The following is a 19,255-nucleotide window of genomic DNA, read 5'->3' as shown; positions in this document are numbered from 1 at the left end:
CCCTCCTCCCTGCTCAGGGGGGGTCGGATTTTCATTTTTGGGGTTTTTTTCCTTTTTTGGGGGGAGGTTTTGGCGGGGGGGCCACTCCGGGGTCGTTCCCCCCCTCCCTGCTCAGGGGTGTTTGATTTGGAATTTTTGGGGTTTTTTTTCCTTTTGTTTTTGGGTTTTTTTGGCGGGGTTGGGGTCGCTCCGGGGTCGTTCCCCTCCTCGCTGCTCAGGGGGGTTGGATTTTCATTTTTGGTTATTTTTTTCCTTTTGTTTTTTGGGGGGGGGGTTTGTTTGGTTTTTTTTTTGGTTTTAACGCGGTTTTTGCCGGGCGCTTTTTCAGCCGGGTTTTTTTTTTTGGGGGGGGGGGGTCTCGGTAACACGGGGGGGTCCTCGGGGGGGGGCGGGGGGGGCTCGGCGGGCGCTGTCGCCGCTGCCGGTGACTCATCCCGGAGCAGCCGCCGTGCGCGGAATGGCAACGGCCGCGGCCGCCCCATGAACGCTGCCCCGAGATGCGCACGGGAGGGAAACCGAAAAAATACCGGGGTGGGGGCTCGGGGAGAGCGGGAACGGGACTGGAAACGGGCGGGAGGGAAACTGAGGCACGGCCCCGCCGGGAGGGAGCGGGAGCGAAATGGGGGGAAAATCCCGATGGGAATCGGGGGGGGGCGACGCGTCCTGACCCCCCCGGACACCCCCGGACACCCCCGGACCCTCTGGAACCCCCCGGACACCCCCAGAGCCCCCGGAGGGTCCCGGAACGCCCCCGGGGAGGGGTCCCAGGGTGGGCGGCCCCTGCAGACCCCAATAATGGCCGAGAGGTGAATTTGGGGTGAAAAGAGGATTTTAGTGACAGCAGCGGCAGCGAGGGGACACCGGGGGACATTTGGGGACAGTTGGGGACACGGTGGGGGCAGCCAGCGGTGAGGGGGGGCGGGGGGGGGCGGTGAGGGGATTTGGGGGTCATGGAGGGGCGGGGTGGGACATTTGGGGAGGGACAGGGAGGGGGATTTGGGGGTCAGGGGACACGGGGGTCCTGGGGGAGGCGGGTTGGAGAATTTGGGGAGGGGATTTGGGGGCGACAGAGTTTGGGATTTGGGGGCCCTGGGGGGGACAGAGTTTGGGATTTGGGGGTCCTGGGGGCACCGGGAGGGGGATTTGGGGTCGGGGGTCCTGGGGGTGAGGTGGATTGAGGAATTTGGGGAGGGGAACGGGGGTCGGGCGGGGGTCTCAGGGGTGGAACAGGGGGGTCCCGGCACCGCTCGGGCGGGGTCTGGGGGGGGTCCCGGTCAGTGCGGGGGGGCCCGGCCGGGGGTCCCGGGGGTCCCGGGGGTCCCGGTCAGTGCGGGGGGGCCCGGCCGGGGGGCTCCCGGCACACCTGGCGGAAGGCGTTGCGCAGCAGCACGTAGGGGAAGCAGCTCTCCAGCATGTCCAGCGTCAGGAAGGACGACTCGGCCACGATCTTTGGCGGGGAGGCACCCAGCATGACCCATGAGCACCCATTGGCGCCCATCGGCACCCATCGGCACCCATCGGCGCCCATCGGAGCCCATCAGCACCCATCAGCACCCATTGGTGCCCATCAGCGCCCATCGGCGCCCATCAGCACCCATCGGCACCCATCAGCGCCCATTGGCGCCCATCGGCACTCATTGGCGCCCATCGGCACCCATCAGTGCCCATCGGCGCCCATCAGCACCCATCGGCACCCATCGGCACTCATCAGCACCCATTGCCGCCCATCGGCGCCCATCGGAGCCTGTCAGCACCCATCGGCACCCATTGGTGCCCATCAGCGCCCATCGGCACCCATCAGAGCCCATCAGCACCCATTGGCACCCATCGGCACCCATCGGCACCCATCGGCGCCCCCCCCATGCCGACCTCCCCCTGCGGCTCCCCCGGCCCGGCCCAGGGTGAAATATTTGAAATGTTTGCATTGAAATTGCACCAGGTGTTCCAGGTGTCCCAGGTGCCCCATGTCCCCCCCAAGTGTCCCCAGGTGTCCCCCCCAAGTGTCCCCAGGTGTCCCCCCCAAGTGTCCCCAGGTGTCCCCCCAGGTGTCCCCACCAGGTGCAGCAGCAGCACGATCGAGTCCTGGTTCCGCAGCCGCGCCTTGTCCGGCTCCTGGGCCAGCTGCAGGAGGCTGCTGGAGGCCAGCTGGGGACAGAGGGGACAGCGACAGGGACACTCAGCGACAGCGGGGACAGTGGGGACAGCGGGACAGTGATGGGGACAGCGGGGACAGAGATAGGGACAGCGAGGACAGCAGGGACAGGGTTAGGGACCCTGCAAGGACAGGGCCAGCCCCAGGAGGGGCCAGTGCCAGCCCAGAGGGGACAGGGAGAGTGCCAGCCCCAGGAAGGGACAGGGACAGTGCCAGCCCAGAGGGGACAGTGCCAGTGCCAGCCCAGAGGGGACAGGGCCGTGCCAGGCTCACCAGCAGGAACTCCTTGAGGTGCGTCTCGATGTTCTTGCTGTGCACGGTGAAGAGCGCGGCCGAGAGCTGCACGATGGCCTTGGCCAGGCAGTGCACGTTGTTGTTGTGGCCTGGGGACACCGGGGACACCGGGGGACACGGGGTGGGAGTCAATAAAAGGGGGGAACAGGGGAAAATTGGGGGAAAATTGGGGATTCAGGAAGGCTGGGGACACGGGAAGGGGTTGGGGACACAGAAAGGTCTTGGGGACACTCAAATGTTGGGGACACAGGAGGGTGTTGGGGACACAGCAGGGTGTTGGGGACAACCCAGAGTCTCCACAGTGCCACCTCCCTTGGTGACAGTCCCGGTGTCCCCCTGTGCCCCCAAACCCTCTGCTGTGACAATGGGACAGTGAGAACCACCAGCATGGGGACACGGGGACACAGGGACACAGGGACACAGGGGCACAGGGGACATGGGGACACAGGGACAGGGGACACAGGGGACACGTCCCCCTCACCGTCCAGCTCGGGGTTGTAGAGGGACGCGGGGTCAGCGGCCAGCAGGGGCAGGGACACGGCCACGAACACCAGGAGCAGGCAGGACACCTTGTAATCCTCCTCGGGGGACCAGCCCTCTGCAGAGCGGGACAGCGCGGTGACAGCGCCACCCGGGCGGTGACAGCACCACCCGGGAGGTGACAGCGCCACCCGGGCGGTGACAGCGCCACCCAGGAGGTGACAGCGCCGCCCACGGTGTCCCCAGAGCCCCCCGCACCTGTCCTGTGTCCGGCCAGGGCCGTCACCAACGCCGGGTCCACCTCGCACGGGACCCCTGCGGCCGAGGCCAGCTCGAAGATGCTCAGGGTGACCTGGGGACAGGGGACACGCGGTGTCACGCGGTGTCACGCAGTGTCACGCGGTGCCACACGGTGTCACCCCCCGTGTCCCTGTCCCCACCTGGATGTCGGTGTCAGGGGTCACCACGTCCGCCAGGCACTCGATGGGGCCCATCAGGAAGGGGCAGTGCTGGGAGAACACCTGGGGGGGCGGGCGGGGGGTCAGGGGGGTACTGGGCCCCAAAATGGGGGTCTTGGGCCTCTGAATGGGGGGGATCCTGTGTCCTCAAATGGGGGAACCAGGTCCCAAGATGGGGGGTTCTGGGTCCCCAAATGGGGGTCAGGGGTGTCCTGTGTCCCCAGATGGGTGTCCTGGAGGGATCCCAGGGGCTGGGGGTGTCCTGGGGGGGGATCCCAGCATCTGGGGGTGTCCCAGGGGGTCCCGGGGGGTCCCACCTCCCGCAGGCCCTGCTGGGCCATGGCGCGGAAGCTCAGGATCTCCCCGATGATGGTCATGCGCTTCAGGACGTTCTCGGCCGCTGCGGGGACACGCGGGGGACAGCAGGGTGACGCGTGTGACACAGCCCTGTGCCACCCCTGTGCCACCCCGAGTGCCACTCACAGCTCAGGCGGGGCAGCAGTGCCGGCCTCTGCTCGGCCCTGCAGCAGCGCAGCTGCACCAGCGTGTCCATGTTCTCCACCACCAGCTTCTGCGGGGACATGGGGGACACTGGGGGACGCTGGGGGACACTGGGGGACATGGCAGGACCTGGCGTCTCCCACTGTCCCAAGGGGCAGGCAGGGACAGCGTTGAGGTGGCACCAGGATGGCCCTGCCTGCCCTGTCACGGTGCCAGCAGCAGCAGCAGCCTGTCCCCAGCCCCTGTCCCTGTCCCCAGCCCCTGTTCCTGTCCCCAGCCCCTGTCCCTGTCCCCTGTCCCCAGCCCCTGTCCCCTGTCCCTGTTCCTGTCCCCTATCCCTGTTCCCGTACCTTCAGCTCTGTCACCTGGGACCCCACGTGCCACATCAGGTTCTCGCTCAGGAACCTCATCCCGTAGGGCCCGATGAGCTCGGCCAGCGCCCTCATCTCTGTGGGAGGGGACAGGAGGGGGCAGGTGGGGACGCTGTGGGGACAGGGGGGTGGCAGCCCCCACCCCAAGCCCCCCCAGCCCACCTGAGACGTCGGAGAACTCGGCGGCGCTGAACGGGGGCTGCTCCTCGCGGGGCACCGTGGTGAAGGCCTGGAGGGCCGGGGACAGGAGCACGGCCCCGGTGCTGGCCTGGCGCAGCAGCGCCTCCAGGTACCTGTGGGGACACTGCTGTCACCTATGGCACTGTCACCTGTCACCCTCAGCACTGTCACCCATGGCACGGGGACTCATGGCAAGGTCACCCATGGCAATTCCACCCGTGTCCCTGGGGCCACCACCCCATCCCCACGTCTCTGCTGCCACCACCCCGTCCCCATGTCCCCACCCCACATTGTGACCCTGCCACCCCATCCCCGTGTCTCCCTGCCCTGTGGTGACCTCGTCCCCTGTCCCCAGCCCCGCTGGTGGCACTGACCAGTTGGCGTAGATGGCGGTCACAGTGACCTGTCCCTGCCCCTGTGGGTGACCCTGTCCCCAGCCCGTGGTGGCACTGACCAGTCGGTGTAGATGGCGGTCACAGTGACCTGTCCCTGCCCCTGTGGGTGACCCTGCCACCCCGTCCCCATGTCCCCAGCCCGTGGTGGCACTGACCAGTCGGTGTAGATGGCGGTCAGCGTGGGCTGCCCGCTGCCGTCGCGGGGGTGGCTCTGCTGCAGCAACACCGCCCGCAGCAGCCGCGCCGTGTCCAGGGCCACCAGGTGTCCCAGGCGCTGCACCAGCCCCATGTAGGCCCCCAGCCCCGCCAGCACCTCCGAGGGCCGCGCCACCTCCTGCGTGGCCTGGCTGTACCCGGCCATGGCCACGATGGCCCTGCGGGGACACGGGGGCGGTGAGGGACGTGCAGGGTGTCCCCTCGGTGCTGTGTGTCCCCGGTGTGCCCCCAGCGTGTCCCCGGTGCATCCCCACATGTCCCTGGCATGTCCCTTACGTGTCCCCTTGGCCCCGTGTGTGTCCCATCAGCCCCGTGTGTCCCCAGCGTGTCCCCAGCACATCCCCTCAGCCCCACATTGTCCCTTCGGCCCCACATTGCCCCCTCAGCCCCCCATGTCCCCTTGGCCCCACATGTCCCCTCAGCCCCACATGTCCCTCCCTGGCATGTCCCCAGCGTGTCCCCACTTGGTCAGGCGCGTCTCCAGGTGGCTGCTCAGGTACTCGGCCGGTGTCACCGTGTGCCCAAAGACGGTGAAGCTGGGGACGTGGTTGAGGCTCAGGGACAGCTCGGCCAGGGTCAGGTGCAGCTTGTCCATGCTAGGGGACAGTCACGGTGTGACCCCGTGGGGACAACCCATGGGGACAGTCACACCGTGTCCCCACGCCACACCCAAGCTCTGGAGGCTTCAGGAGAACTCCTGAAGTCCCCAAAGGCCACCAAAACCCCAAAGGCCACCAAGACCCAAAGGTCCTGAAGCCCCCAAAAGCCACTGAGCCCCCAGAGGCTCTGGAGCTCCCCAAACCCACTGAGACCCCAGAGGCTCTGGAGACCACCGAAGTCCCCAGAACCGTGACCCTGTGGGGACAATCCCTGCCCCGGGTGGCGCTCACTTGGTGGTCAGGGTCCGGTCCCGCCGCTGGCTCTCTGTCCCCGGTTTGTCCCTTTGGGGCTCCCCCTTGCGGGGCGGCTGCTTCGGGGTTTTCTTGACACGGGCTCTGCTGATGGTGGCCGCACAGTGCTTGGGGAGGAGCTGTGGGGCGGGGACAGGGACATGGGGACACGGGGACAGGGTAATGGGGACATGGGGACACCCCAAACGGGGCCACCATGACCACAGGCCACCATCCCCCAGGGCTGGGTCGGGGGATGCCCCACCAGGTTTGGCCCCCACGGAGGAATTCCTCATCCCGAGGGTTTGGTGGGGACAGGGGGACGAGGGGACAGAGAGGCCATGGGGACCTTGATGGCCACAGAGATTCCAGAGGTTCTGGAGACCCCAAAGGCCACAGAGATCCTCAAGCTGATGGAGACCTCAAGGTGGTGGAGACCCCAAAAGGCAGAGGGATCCTGAAGGTGCGAAGACCCCAAAGGCCACTGAACCCCTAAAGATGCTGGAGCCCCCAAAGGTTCTGGAGACCCCAAAGGCCACCAAGACCGTAAAGGTCCTGAAACACCCAAAAGTTCTGGAGACCCCAAAGGTCCTGGAGACCCCAAAGGCCACCAAGACCCTACAGGTCCTGAAGGCCCCAAGGGTCACCAATCCCTCCAAAAGTCCCACACCCCCTGGACTCCCCCACGCCCCCCAAAGGTCCCAGACCCCCCAGACCTCCCCAGCCCCCCCAGACCTGCTGGCTGAGGTTGTGCTGCTCGGCGCAGGCGTCCAGGACGCAGCCGCTGCCCACCCGCGCCAGCTCCTCCAGGAACTTGTGGCACAGCCCCAGCGCCGCCGCCTCCAGCTGGGGGTACTGGGGGGGACACGGGACCCCTCAGAGCTGAGCATGGGGACCCCCAACTCCCCCCCCGGGTGTCACCCACCTCCTCGGGGCACATGGGGTGCTGGCAGCGCGAGAAGTGGGCGCAGAGCAGGGGGAAGGCGATGGCGAAGCGCAGCATGGACGGCTCGTCCAGCGTCAGCGCGAACATCCGCTCCAGGGGCCGGGCGTGGAAACTGTGGGACAGGAGGGGACAGGAATGGGGACAGGGACAGGGTCAGGGGACATCATGAACATCCGCTCCAGGGGCCGGGTGTGGAAACTGTGGGAAAGGGATGGGGACAGGGACGGGGACAGGGATGGGGACAGGGACAGGGTCAGGGGACACCGTGAACATCCGCTCCAGGGGCTGGGCATGGAAACTGTGGGACAGGAGGGGACAGGGATGGGGACACGGATGGGGACAGCGGGGTCAGGGGACACTGAGAGCATCCGCTCCATGGGCCATGCATGGATACTGTGGGACAGGGATGGGGATGGGGACATGGATGGGGACAGTGGGGTCAGGAGGAAAGGGGCAGGGATGGGGATGAGGGTGGAAAGGGGTGGGCAAAGGGGTATGGGGTGGGCAAAGGGGCTCACCAGAGGTGGGACAGGTCAGAGGTCTCGTCCAGCAGCTCCTCGGGCCGGTCCAGCAGGCGCGTGTGGAACACCACCAGGCTCATGGCACGGCCAACGTCCCCATTGGAGCTCAATGGCAGCGCCGCCTTGGCCACACTGGTGTAGGCCTGGGGACAGCCAGGGGACAGCCGTGGGGACAGCAGGGACAGGGGACAGCCAGGGGGGACAGCCAGGAGGACAGCCATGGGGACATGGGGACAGCCGTGGGGACAGCAGGGACAGGGGACAGCCAGGGGGACAGCCATGGGGACAGGGGACATGGGGACAAGGTCAGGGAGACAAAGATGGGGACAGGGAAAGGGACAGCAGGGACAGGGGCAGGGTCAGGGGACATGGGGACAGTGATGGGGACAGGGACTGGGGATCAGAGGGACAAGGATGGGAACAGCAGGGATGAGGAGGAATGGGATTGGCACAGGGATGGGGACAGGACAGGGACAGGGATGGGGACAGGGACATGGGGACAGGGACCTGGGGACAGGGACAGCGCCAGCACCTGGAGCCGGAACCAGTCCAGGCGCAGCGCGGTGAAGTCGAACTGCTCCTGGTCATCGACTGCGGGGACAGAGGGACACGGGGACAGGGCTGGGGGTGGCAGCGCCACCGCAGGGGATCCCCTGGAGCCACCACCCTTCGGGGCACCCGGGATTGTCCCAGAGCTCCCGGGACAAGGGGGACACAGAGCTGGAGTGGCACCCGCGACACGGTGAGGGGACACTTCGGGCTGGGAGGGGACATTCCAAGATGGGAGGGGACAATCCGGGCTGGGAGGGGACATCCCGGGCTGGGAGGGGACATCCTGGAGTGGGAGGGGACATTCCAAGATGGGAGGGGACACTCCGGGCTGGGAGGGGACATTCCAGGATGAGAGGGGACAATCCGAGATCGGAGGGGACATTCCGGGCCGGGAGGGGACACTCCAGGATGAGAGGGGACACTCCGGGCTGGGAGGGGACATTTCAGGCTGGGAGGGGACATTTCAGGCTGGGAGGGGACAATCCGGGCAGGGAGGGGACAAACCCGCACCTTCCTTGGCCGAGAGAGCCGCGAGGGAGCTGACGAAGGACGAGAGGATCACGGACTCCTCCTCGGGGCACACCGAGAGGTTCTGCGGGGCCAGGGCGGGCTCAGGGGGCAGCGAGGGCCCGCAGGGCGCTCAGGGGACGGGGCCACCCCCCCCGGGGCTACCTGGATGACGTCGCTGAGCACGAGGGCGTCGAAGCGGGCCAGGTACTGCCGGTGGTAGCGGCGCAGGAGCCGCAGGTGCCGCCGCACCAGAGCCCGCAGCTGCTCCAGCAGGAACAGCAGCTCCGCGATGCGGCTGAGCCGGGAGGGGGCGGTCAGAGACCCCCCCCGAAACCCGCCCGGGGTGCGGCAGGGACCCCCCGAGTCACCCGAACCCCCCCAGTGCTCCCCAAGCTCCCCGGAACTCCCGAACCCTCCCAGTGCCCCCCGACCCCGCCCGAATCTCCTGAATCCCCCAAACCACCCCAAAACTTCTGAAAAACACCCGAAACTCCTGAACCCACCCAAAACCTCTGAACGGCCTCCACAAGGACCCCCCCCCAAAAACCCACCCAGTGCCCCCCAAACACCCCCAAAAACCGCTGAACCCCCCCCCCCTAAACCCGGGGGGTTCCCACCAGTGTCCCCTCCCTGTCCCCTCCCTGTCCCCTCCTGTCCCCTCCCTGTCCCCTCCCTGTCCCCTCCCGTCCCCTCCCTGTCCCCTCCTGTCCCCTCCCTGTCCCCACCTGTCGCTGAAGTCCTCGGGGTTCTTGCTCTTGGTCACGTGCTCGGCATGTCGCGACAGCCAGCTCACCTCGTCGCGACACAGCGACAGCGCCACGAACACCAGCAGGGCCTGGGAGGCGGGGGAGGAACAGGGGGTCGGGACCCCCCAAAATGCCTCCCAAAACCTCCCAGAATCCCCCCCAAATCTCCCGAAATTCCTCCCGAATCTTCCCCAAATCTCTCAAAATCCTCCAAAATCTCACGGAATGACCCAAAGCCTCTGAAACGCCCCCGAAATTCTCTCAAATGCCCCTCAAAATCACACCCAAAGTCTCCCAAACCCTCTCCCAAAATCTCACAAACCCTCTCCCAAAATCTCCCAAAAGCTCTCAAAAATCCTCCCTAAACCTGAAAAATTTCCCCGAATGCCCCCAAAATTTCCCAAATCCTCCCCCAAAATCTCCCAACCCCCTCCCAATATTCTCTCAAACCTCCTCAAAATCCGCCTAAAATCTTCCCAATCCCAAAAAATGCCCCAAAATCTTCCCAAATCCTCCCTCCAAAATCCCCCCAAAATCTCCCAGAATCTCCCCAAATTCCTCCCAAATTCCCCCAAATTCCCCCCAAAATTTCCTCAGACCCCCCCAAAATCTCCCTAATCCCCACGAAATGCCCCAAAATCCCCCCAGAACCCCCCCAAAATATCTCAAAATCCCCCCTAAGCTCCCCCAAATCTCTCACAAAATCCCCCCAAAACTTCCTCAAATCCCCCCAAAATTTCCTCAAATCCCGCTAAAATTTCCTCAAAGCCCCCCAAAACCCCCCAAAGCCCCCCCCCAAGCCCCCAGCCCCACCTTGGGTCCCAGCAGCCCGGGCTGATCCTCCAGCAGCGCCGCCAGCTCCCGCACGGCCCCGCGCAGGAACGAGCGCCGGCCCCGGTGCAGCGCCGGGCTGGGGGGGCACGGGGGGGTTTGGGGGGACCCCGGGGGTCGCGGGGGTCGGGGGGAACCGGGGGGGACACGGGGGGACAGGAGGGGACAGGGGGAGAGGGCAGGACCCGGCGCAGGAACCAGGGGTGGCCCTGGGGCAGTGCCGGGCTGGGGGGGCACGGAGGGGTTTGGGGGGACCCCGGGGGTCCCCGGGGCTCGTGGGGAGTCAAGGGGGACCCGGGGGGGACTCGGGGGGGACCCGAGGAGGGGGCAGGACCCAGCGCAGGAACCAGGGGTGATCCCATGGGGATGGGGGAGGGCTGAGGGGATTTGGGGGGCTCAGGATGGGGACGGGGGCGGTCACGGCCAGGATCACCCAGAGGACAGCAAAGGGCAAAGGGGGCGGGGTGGGTGAGACCCCCCCAGGAACCCCCCCGGTTTTGGGGTGCTCTGGGCCCTCCCACTGCCCCAAACCCCCAGGACCCCCCCCAAAAAACCAAAACCCCCCCCAGCCCCCGGACCTGAACCCCCCCCCGGACCTGTGCGCCGCCGCGTGCTCCCGGCACTCCCGGACATCGGCCACGCGCTTCCCGTACCTGGCGAGGGGCACCCGCACCTGGCACCGCACCTGGCGCCACCCCCGGAGCCCCCCAGGCACCCCCAGAGCCCCAGGTACTCAGGAGAACCCCCCGAGCACCCCCAAAGTGCCCTGAATAACCCCCCCGGCACCCCCAGAGTCCCCAGTGAAGCCCCCAGACCCTGGCACCGCCTGTGCCACCCCCTGCCCGGGCAGTGCCACCCCCAGTGTCCCCATCGTGATGTCCCCCCCCGGGCAGTGCCACCCTCGCCCTGGGCAGTGCCACTCGCAGTGTCCCCGTTCCCCCCGGCAGTGCCACCATCGGTATCCCCGTCCCTGTCCCCCCCGGCAGTGCCACCCCCTGGTGTCCCCGTCTCCCACCCCCTGGCAGTGCCACCCGCGGTGTCCCCGCTCACCCCTTGAGCCCCCCCAGCAGCTCCTCGGTGACCTTGTGCACTGCGATGGCCTCGTCGCGCACCAGGGTGACAAAGAGGGACCCGCGCAGGGCCTGGCGCCACAGCTCCTGGCACGGGGGGGTGCCCAGGGCGCCCGGGCACACCAGGAACCCCACTGGGGGGGACACGGGGTCAGGGACCCCAAAACGGGGACAGGGACCCCAAAATGGGGACAGCCAGGGTACCTGGGCACACCAGGAACCCCAGTGGGGGGGACACAGGGTCAGGGACCCCAAAACGGGGACAGGGACCCCAAAATGGGGACAGGGACACCAGGGACCCCAAAATGGTCACCAGGGGTTGGGAACACAGCCCAGGAGGGTTTGGGGACACAGCCCAGGAGGGTTTGGGGACACTCAGGCAGTGCCAGCACTCACGGATGATCCAGCGCTCCATCACCTCCAGGGACAGGTACTCACAGGCCATCTGGGGACAGCAGTGCCACCACGTCACTGTCCCCTGAGCCCCCAGTGCCCGTGTCCCCGTGTCACCATACTCCTGTCCCCTGTGTCACCACACCACTGTGCCTGTGTCACCATACTCCTGTCCCTGTGTCACCACACCCCTGTGCCTGTGTCACTCACGCTGTCGCAGGTGACCAGGCTCAGCCTGTCCCCATGTCCCCATGTCCCCATGTCACTCACGCTGTCGCAGGTGACCAGGCTCAGCCTGTCCCCATGTCCCCATGTCCCCATGTCCCCACAGGTGTCACTCACGCTGTCACAGGTGACCGGGCTCAGCCTGTCCCCCTGTCCCCATGTCCCCATGTCACTCACGCTGTCACAGGTGACCGGGCTCAGCCTGTCCCCATGTCCCCATGTCACTCACGCTGTCACAGGTGACCGGGCTCAGCATGTCCCCCGCGGGTCCCAGCAGGGACAGCAGCTGCTCCTGCCGCCACAGCTCCGCGTCCCGGCAGCGCCGCGCGAACGGGGCCCGCAGGGACAGCAGCGCGCAGCTCACGGCCTGGGGACAGTAGCGCCACGCTGGGGACACCGCCCGGACACACGGGGTGGCCCCCACAGGGGGGTGGCCCTGCTGGGGACCCCCGACCCACCTTGGTGTGGGGCCCGAACTCCTCGGGCAGCTTCTTCAGGGGGTGCTCGTACTCCAGCACCATCTGCGCCAGGCGGGGGAAGCTGGGCTCGCTGCGGGGACACGGGGTTGGGGACACGTTGGGGACACATTGGGGACAGCCTCGGGGCCGGCCCCAGCATTGGGGACACACTGAGAACACATCTGGGACAACCCCAGGGCCGGTTCTGGCCTTGGGGACACGTTGAGGACACATTGGGGACAAACCCGGGGCTGGTTCTGGCACTGGGCACAAGTTTGGGACACGCCGGGGGCCACCCCAGAGTCAACCCTGTTGTTGGGGACACACTGGGGACAGCCCCAGGGCCGGCCCTGGCATTGGGGACACAGTGGGGATGACCCCAGGATGACCCCAATGAGGCCACAGCCTTGGGGACACACTGGGGACAACGCTGGGCTTGGGACACGGCCCTGAGGACAGCAAGGGTGGGGACACGGCCCTGGGGACAGCACGGGGTCAGTCAGGGTGGCCCTGGGGACAGCCCCGGTGGGGACCCAGCCCCGGGGACAGCAGGGTGGCCCTGGGGACAGCAGGTGGCACCTGGCGCCGTGGCTCATCTCGTGTGCGCACTGGTAGAGCCCCAGCAGCAGGCGCCGCTCCTCAGCGCGCGCCAGCAGCAGCACCAGCGACACGTAGGTGACAACCAGGTCCAGGTAGCCCTTGGTGAAGTCGTAGTTGATGTGCTGGAGGGGAGGGGACAGCGTCAGGGCGCGGTGACAGCGGGGACAGCGTGGGGGTGGCACTCGGGGGTGGCACTCACGATGTCGAAGAAGCACTGGCTGGCGTCGATGGTGTTGAGCAGCTCGTACACGTGGTCCTGGGGACAAGGGGACAGCGCCGTGTGTCACCGCCGTGTCCCCCGGCCCTGAGGGACCCTGGCTGTCCCCCATGTCCCCCATGTCCCCACTGTCCCCTCTGGCCCCTCCCGGCTCACCCGGAACTCCAGCACGTCCAGGAAGGTTTGGTAGAACGGAGCCAGAGCCCGCACGATGTCCCCTCTGTCCTTGTGCACCGGGCCCAGGTGCTGCTGTGGGGACACGGGGGGGACAGCAGCGTGGGTGGCACGGGGGGGACACAGGGGGACAGCAGGGACACAAGGGAGGGGACACGGTGACAATGGGGACACAGGGACAGGGGGGACACTGGGGTAGGAACAAAGAGGTAGTGACACATGGGTGGGGACACGGGGAGAGTGGGAACTCAGGGGGTGGGGACAGCGGGGACACAAGGCAGGGGACACAGGGACACGGGGACACAGGGACAGGGGGACAATGGCTCACGGTGCTGCTGCGCACGTCCAGGTGCGGGAATTTCTTCAGGATGAACTTGGCCGAGGCCTCCATGGCCTTGTCCCCGAGGAAGGGCGGCCGCGTGCGGGGGTCCGAGCACGTCTGGGGGACCCCCGGGTCAGAACCCCCCGAAACGACCCCAAAAACCCCTCCCGGGGCTGGGACACCCCAAAAAATAACCCCAAAACTGAGACATCCCCCCCCCATAATATCCTCCCAAACCCCTCCCAGGCTGGGAACCCCCCAAACCTCCACCCTACCCCAACCTTCCCTGGAACCCCCAAATTTCCCCCTTAGGGTCGGGATCCCTCCAAAACCTCCCCCAAAACTGAGACACCCCCTCCTCAAACCCCCCCAAACTCCCCCTCCCGGGCTGGGACCCCCCAAACCCCCCCTGTCCAAGCCCCTCCCTGCCCAGGACCCCCCCAAATCCCCCCTAAATCCCCTCCTGGGCTGTGCCCCCTCCCCAAATCCCCCAAATCCCCCCATCCCTCGCTCCCCCCGATCCCCTCGGCTGCTCCCCATGGCCAGGGGGGTTTGGGGACCCTCGGGTGACCCCCAGGACCCCCCACCCCAGACCTTTTTGAGGTTGTAGACCCTCACGAGGACCCCCCGGCCCCGCTCGTTGAGCAGCGTCAGCTTCTCAGCCAGTTTGTCCCCGTACACCGAGGGCAGGGACATGGTGGCACCTCAGTGGCACCCCCAGAGTCCCCAGAAGGCCCCAAACCCCAACTTCCCCTTCCTGGGCTGGGCCCGGCAGCGCCGGGGCCGCGGGGAGCACGTGACAGAGCCGCCACCGCCCCGTGACATCGCGGGGACAGCGGCGGTGGGGACGCGGGTGGCGCTGGCCCGTGCCACCATCGGCCCCATCGGGGGCTCCACCAGCCCCAGCTCAGGGCCCGAAATCGGGGACCGGGCCCTGTACGGGACCAATTTGGGCCCACGGAACCCAAATTCACTCCCGTTTGTGCCCCTTTTGGGTCTCTTTTATCCCCAAACCGGTGTCATTTGTCCCCAGTCAGGGGACCCCAATCTAGGCCCATTTTACCCCAGTCAGGGCCCAATATGGGGTCACGGCCCTGTATCGGGGTCACGGCCCTACATAGACACAATTTGAGCCCATGGAACCCAAATTCACTCCTGTTTGTGCCCCTTTTGGGTCCCCTTTGTGCCCCTTTTGGGTCCCCTTTGTGCCCAATCAGGGGATCCCAATCAGGGCCCATTTTACCCCAATCAGGGCCCATTTAACCCCAAACTGTGCCCTTTAACCTTAAACTGGGCCCATTTACCCCACTCAGAGCTGATTTACCCCAATCTGGCCCCTTTTACCCCAGTCAGGGCCCATTTACCCCAATCTGGGCCCATTTACCCTAATCTGGTCCCATATGGCCCAAACCGGGCCTATAAAACCCCAATTTGGGCCTGTTTGAGCCCAGTCAGGCCCCATTCAGACCCAAATTTTCCCCTGTTGCCATCGATGCCTTAATTTTTAACTTTTAATTTTTTTTTTTAGTTAAACAGAACAATCCTCCTCATCCCAAAATCCAAGGACACCGTAACAGCCTCAAGCCCAAAAGTTGTAAGCAACAGCAAATTGACAAAATCACCCAGGAGGATGGAACTTCATAACACAAAACTTTAATTAGACAAATAACCCCAATACACAAATGAACCAAAAGTTACAAAGGTGCGAAAATATAAAAATATAATTTTTTTTTAGTCCATTTGGGTCCAGCTTGGGTTTAGCCCCGGCCAGGCTCTTCTACTTTAAAGCCTTTTAATTAGGAATTTTTAATGAATTCTTAATTTATTTTGGGAATAAAGCTTTTAATTTTTAATAAATTCCTGTCGGAGCTCAGTCCATCCCTCCGGGTGTCCAGAGTTTTGCCAAGGGGCTCGGAGACCCTGGCACGCAGCCCAGAACACCTGGGGATCTGATTTTGACCCCTGGAGCAAATTACCAGCTTTGTATGAGGACCTGAAAGTCACACAGGTTTGAATGGTGTAATAATAAAAATATCACAGGGTGAAAATGTCGATTTTAGGATTTTTGGAATGGGGGTTATGGGGACAAGATGGAGGAACTTGGGTGCATCCAGCCTTTCTCCTTCTTCTTCTCGTTCTCCATTTTCTTGCAGTGATGTTGGCACTTTGGGATTGGTTTAGAGTAGAAGTGCACTGTCTAACACGGGGGACAGGTATTGGGAATTAAGTGTAAATATGTTATACGTAGTTTGTGGTATAAAAGGACAACACCACCTCGGGGGCGGTCACAGTGCCTGTGGCTGCCCTGCTGAGCTGACCTTGGCTGGGCAGAAAGGAAATGTTATAGATAAGAATTAATAAACAATCTCAAGACCGAAAAGCGAAGAGTCCAGACTCGTTTTTCAGCCGCGCGGGCCGAAGCAGAGACGCCCTGCGCATCTCGGGGCAGGAATTAACGACCAAAAACCCGAGAAATTCCCCATTTATTTTCAGCGCGTTCCAGGCGGCGCCGCGGCGCCCCCCAGCGGCTCGGAGGACCCGGGAGCGGCGCCCGTTGCCGCGGTAACGGCGACGCTGCCGTAAAGCAAAACCGGCGCTGGTGAGACCGGACCGGGACAGAACCAACTCTGGTGAGACCCGAACGGCACCGGTGGGACCGAACCGGGACCGAACCGGGAGTGGTGGGACCGAACCGGGACTGCCTGGACCAAACTGTGGCCGGTGAGACCGAACTGGGACTGAACCGTGCCCGCTGGGACATAATCGGTACCGAACGGTGCCCGGCGGTACCGAACGGTGCCCGGTGGGACGTAACCGGTACCGTGCCCGGTACCGTCGGGCCCCTCGGGCCCGCATGGAGCCCGACGCGCTCGTGCAGTGCCCGTACGACCGGAGCCACCAGGTGCGCGTGTCCCGCCTGCCCTATCACCTGGTGCGCTGCCAGCAGGTGCGCGGGGGACAGCGGGACAGGGGGACAGAGGGACAGCGGGACAGGGGGACAGGGGGACAGGGGGACAGGGGGAGAGCGGGACAGGGGGACAGCGGGACAGCGGGACAGCGGGACAGGGGGACAGGGGGACAGCGGGACAGGGGGACAGGGGGAGAGCGGGACAGGGGGACAGCGGGACAGCGGGAAAGGGGGATGGGGGGACAGCGGGACAGGGGGACAGCGGGACAGCGGGATGGGGGGGACAGGGGGACAGCGGGACAGCGGGACAGGGGGACAGCGGGATGGGGGGGACAGGGGGACAGGGGGACAGGGGGACAGAGGGACAGCGGGACAGCGGGACAGGGGGACAGCGGGATGGGGGGGACAGGGGGACCTGTGAGTGGTCGGTTTTGGGGTCCAGGACCTGCCGGGGGGTGGCTGTGAGGGTCTGGAGTCTGCAGGGGTTTGGGGTCAGGGTCAGCAGGGATTTGGGGTCGGGGTCTGCAGGAATTGGGGTCTGGGGTCTGCAGGGGTTTGGGGTCTGAGGTGTGCGGGAATTGGGGTCTGGGCTCTGCAGAGGTTTGGGGTCGGGGTCTGGGCGGGTCCGGGCTCGGCGGGGTCTCAGGTTTGGGGTGCAGGGCGGGGCTCGGTGTCGTCCCCGCCCCCCCTTAGCCCCGCCCCCCCGTGTCCTTGTCCCCAGAACAACCCGCAGGTGTCGCGCACCTTGGCCACGTGTCCCTTCAACGCGCGCCACCGCGTCCCGCGCGCGCTCCTGCGCGCCCACGTCACCTCGTGCCCCGACAAACTGCCACTCGAGCTGCCCCCAGGTACGCTGGGACCCCCAGGTGTGCGCCCAGGTGTGACCCAGGTGTGCCCCCAGGTGTGCCCAGGTGTCCCCAATGTCCCCCCAGGTGTGTCCCAGGTGTCCCAGGTGTGTCCCCTCACCGCTGTCCCCTGTGTCCCCGCAGAACCTGAGGACATGACCAAGACAGCGCACACCTGGCAGCCCCCCCCGTGCCAGGAGGACTGGGACGCAGGTGAGGGTCCCACGCTGTCCCCATGGTGTCCCCCATGATGTCCCCATCATGCTCCTGTCTTGTCCCCATGGTCTCCCCATGGTGTCTCTGTTGTGTCCCCACCATGTCCCCATCCTGTCCCCATCCCTGTCCCCATGGTGTCCCCGCCGTGTCCCCATCCTGTCCCCACTTTGTCCCCCCGGTGTCCCCGTGCAGAGCTGAGCGAGCAGGAGCTGGAGGAGCCCCCCCCGTTCATCCTCCAGGTCACCAAGGGGGACCTGCCCGTCCCCTGCCACAGGTAGGACCTGGGGACAGGGCTGGCACCACCGCTCGGAGGGGCGGGAGTGTCCCCAGTGCCACACTCGGGTGTGTCCCCAAGTGCCACACTGAGCTGTCCCCTTCAGGACACCCGAAGTGACTCCCCCCGACCCCGCCGCCCCGCCGGAGGGGCTGACGCTGAGGAAGCCCCGGCCGGCGACAGCGGGACCGCGTTTGGGGACAGCAGGACCACGTTTGGGGACAGCAGGACCACGTTTGGGGACAGCAGGACCACGTTTGGGGACAGCCGGACAGCGTTTGGGGACAGCGCGGCCCCGGCCAGTGACAGCGAGGGGGGTCCCGGGGGTCGCGGGGCCCGGGGGGGCCCCCCCGGCTGTCAAATATTTCCGGAAATAAAAACTCGTGCGGGAGCTGCCGCTGTCCCCGGGGGGCGACACCGCGGCTGGGGACGGCGCCACCCCCATTGGTGTCACCCCCCGCCACCCCCGCGCTGGTCACTGCGGGCTGGGGGTGTCCCCTCCCTGTGTCCCTGTCACCCCCCCTCGTGTCCCTGCCACCCTCCCGGTGTCCCCCTGCCACTCCCCTGGACGTGTCCCCGCCACCCTCCTCGATGTGTCCCTGTCCCCCCCCTCCCGTGTCCCTGTCACCCCCCCTGTCCTGTCCCCATGCCCTTGATGTGTCCCTGCCACCCCCCCGGTGTCCCCCTGTCCCCGTCCCTGTCCCCCCCTGTCCCGTCCCCTCCCCCCATTCCCTTTCCCCCGATCCGGCGCTCCCGGGAGCGATTTTGGGCTCGGGGGGGGCAATTTTGGGGCATCTTGCGCAAGGTCCCGTTCCCCGTCCCCTCCCCGTGCCCGGGGTACTGGGACAAAGGGGGGGGGGGGTCCCCATCCCATCCTGGGGGCGGGGGGGACACCCCACCTTGACCCCCCCACACCCACCCTGGAAATCCTTCCCCAAAATTGTCCCAGAGCGTCCCCGCCCCCGGGACCCCCCCGGGACCCCCCCGGGACCCCCAGGAGGGGGAGATCCCCACCCCCCCCTCCCCAAATTCCTCCTCCTTTCCCCCCCCCCCCCCCCGCGCCGGGAGCTGACTCCGCTCGGAGCCGCCGGATTTGGGGCGGAAAAAGTGGAAATGGGAATTTCTGTGTCACCGCCGCCTCCGCTGCCGCCACCCCCCGCTCCCGCCCGCCTTTTGGGGCACAAAAATCTCCTTTTTATCCCTTTTTATCCCTTTTTATCCTTTCCCCCCTTTCCCAGGGGTTCGCCCCGCTGGGTCCGGCTCGGGGCGGGGGGCGGGGGGGGCCTGGAATGTTCTGGAATTGTGGAAATTCCGGGATCGCAGCTGCGGGGCGGGATCGGGATCGGGATCGCCACCCCCGCCCCGATCCCAACATCTGCTGCGGGCCCGGCCTCTCCCTGCCTGATCCCGCTGCATTTCCCCCAAAATCCCACCCAGATCCAGGCGGGATTTTTCCCTTTTTTTCCCCCCATTTTTTCCCTATTTTCCCTATTTTCTTTCCTCCTTTTCC

At 65.9% G+C, this 19,255-nt stretch overlaps 2 protein-coding genes across 7 annotated transcripts; one reads left to right on the top strand and one right to left on the bottom strand.

Annotated features, from left to right (window-relative positions):
- Window positions 1–811: 811 nt before the first annotated feature.
- NCKAP1L (NCK associated protein 1 like) lies at window positions 812–14,237 on the bottom strand. The gene is made up of 31 exons (XM_071421279.1): window positions 14,097–14,237; window positions 13,509–13,619; window positions 13,163–13,255; window positions 12,989–13,045; window positions 12,769–12,911; window positions 12,190–12,280; window positions 11,961–12,098; window positions 11,510–11,558; window positions 11,094–11,247; window positions 10,640–10,696; window positions 10,026–10,122; window positions 9,192–9,301; window positions 8,629–8,761; window positions 8,467–8,548; window positions 7,937–7,995; window positions 7,402–7,547; window positions 6,863–6,995; window positions 6,673–6,792; window positions 5,938–6,077; window positions 5,512–5,643; window positions 4,987–5,205; window positions 4,419–4,549; window positions 4,236–4,333; window positions 3,868–3,955; window positions 3,702–3,784; window positions 3,367–3,447; window positions 3,185–3,278; window positions 2,928–3,044; window positions 2,426–2,535; window positions 2,056–2,145; window positions 812–1,447 (listed from the first exon to the last, which is right to left on the bottom strand). Exons 1-31 carry the CDS (start codon window positions 14,196–14,198, stop codon window positions 1,325–1,327), a joined length of 3,381 nt encoding a protein of 1,126 aa, XP_071277380.1. The 5' UTR covers window positions 14,199–14,237; the 3' UTR covers window positions 812–1,324.
- A 1,578-nt stretch (window positions 14,238–15,815) lies between these two features.
- LOC139587226 (gametocyte-specific factor 1-like) lies at window positions 15,816–18,431 on the top strand. 6 transcript variants are annotated; one of them, XM_071421282.1, is made up of 6 exons: window positions 15,826–15,889; window positions 15,996–16,449; window positions 17,132–17,258; window positions 17,343–17,468; window positions 17,664–17,745; window positions 17,852–18,419. In XM_071421282.1, exons 2-6 carry the CDS (start codon window positions 16,357–16,359, stop codon window positions 18,120–18,122), a joined length of 699 nt encoding a protein of 232 aa, XP_071277383.1. In that variant the 5' UTR covers window positions 15,826–15,889; window positions 15,996–16,356; the 3' UTR covers window positions 18,123–18,419. The 6 variants fall into 6 exon arrangements, with proteins under 6 accessions (XP_071277385.1, XP_071277382.1, XP_071277386.1 ...); XM_071421284.1 differs by having other exon boundaries at window positions 15,816–16,404; window positions 17,852–18,431; XM_071421281.1 differs by having other exon boundaries at window positions 15,816–16,449.
- Window positions 18,432–19,255: the final 824 nt, after the last annotated feature.

This window comes from Agelaius tricolor, unplaced genomic scaffold, assembly GCF_023055355.1.
Source record: "Agelaius tricolor isolate 1412-34295 unplaced genomic scaffold, bAgeTri1.0.p SCAF_207, whole genome shotgun sequence".
Lineage (NCBI taxonomy): Eukaryota > Metazoa > Chordata > Aves > Passeriformes > Icteridae > Agelaius > Agelaius tricolor.
Note: the sequence above shows the minus strand (reverse complement) of the source record. Positions and strands in the feature narration are given on the sequence as shown.

What these genes read in the sequence shown, in the direction of transcription:
- LOC139587226 (XM_071421281.1), top strand. Translation starts at nt 16,357, where the DNA reads ATGGAGCCCGACGCGCTCGTGCAGTGCCCGTACGACCGGAGCCACCAG. An exon ending in ACCTGGTGCGCTGCCAGCAG is followed by an intron (nt 16,450 to 17,131) that starts GTGCGCGGGGGA and finishes CCTTGTCCCCAG; the next exon opens with AACAACCCGCAGGTGTCGCG. An exon ending in CCAGGAGGACTGGGACGCAG is followed by an intron (nt 17,469 to 17,663) that starts GTGAGGGTCCCA and finishes GTCCCCGTGCAG; the next exon opens with AGCTGAGCGAGCAGGAGCTG.
- NCKAP1L (XM_071421279.1), bottom strand. Translation starts at nt 14,198, where the DNA reads ATGTCCCTGCCCTCGGTGTACGGGGACAAACTGGCTGAGAAGCTGACG. An exon ending in GGGTCTACAACCTCAAAAAG is followed by an intron (nt 13,620 to 14,096) that starts GTCTGGGGTGGG and finishes GGGGTCCCCCAG; the next exon opens with ACGTGCTCGGACCCCCGCAC. An exon ending in CCCAGCAGGGCCTGCGGGAG is followed by an intron (nt 3,448 to 3,701) that starts GTGGGACCCCCC and finishes CCGCCCCCCCAG; the next exon opens with GTGTTCTCCCAGCACTGCCC.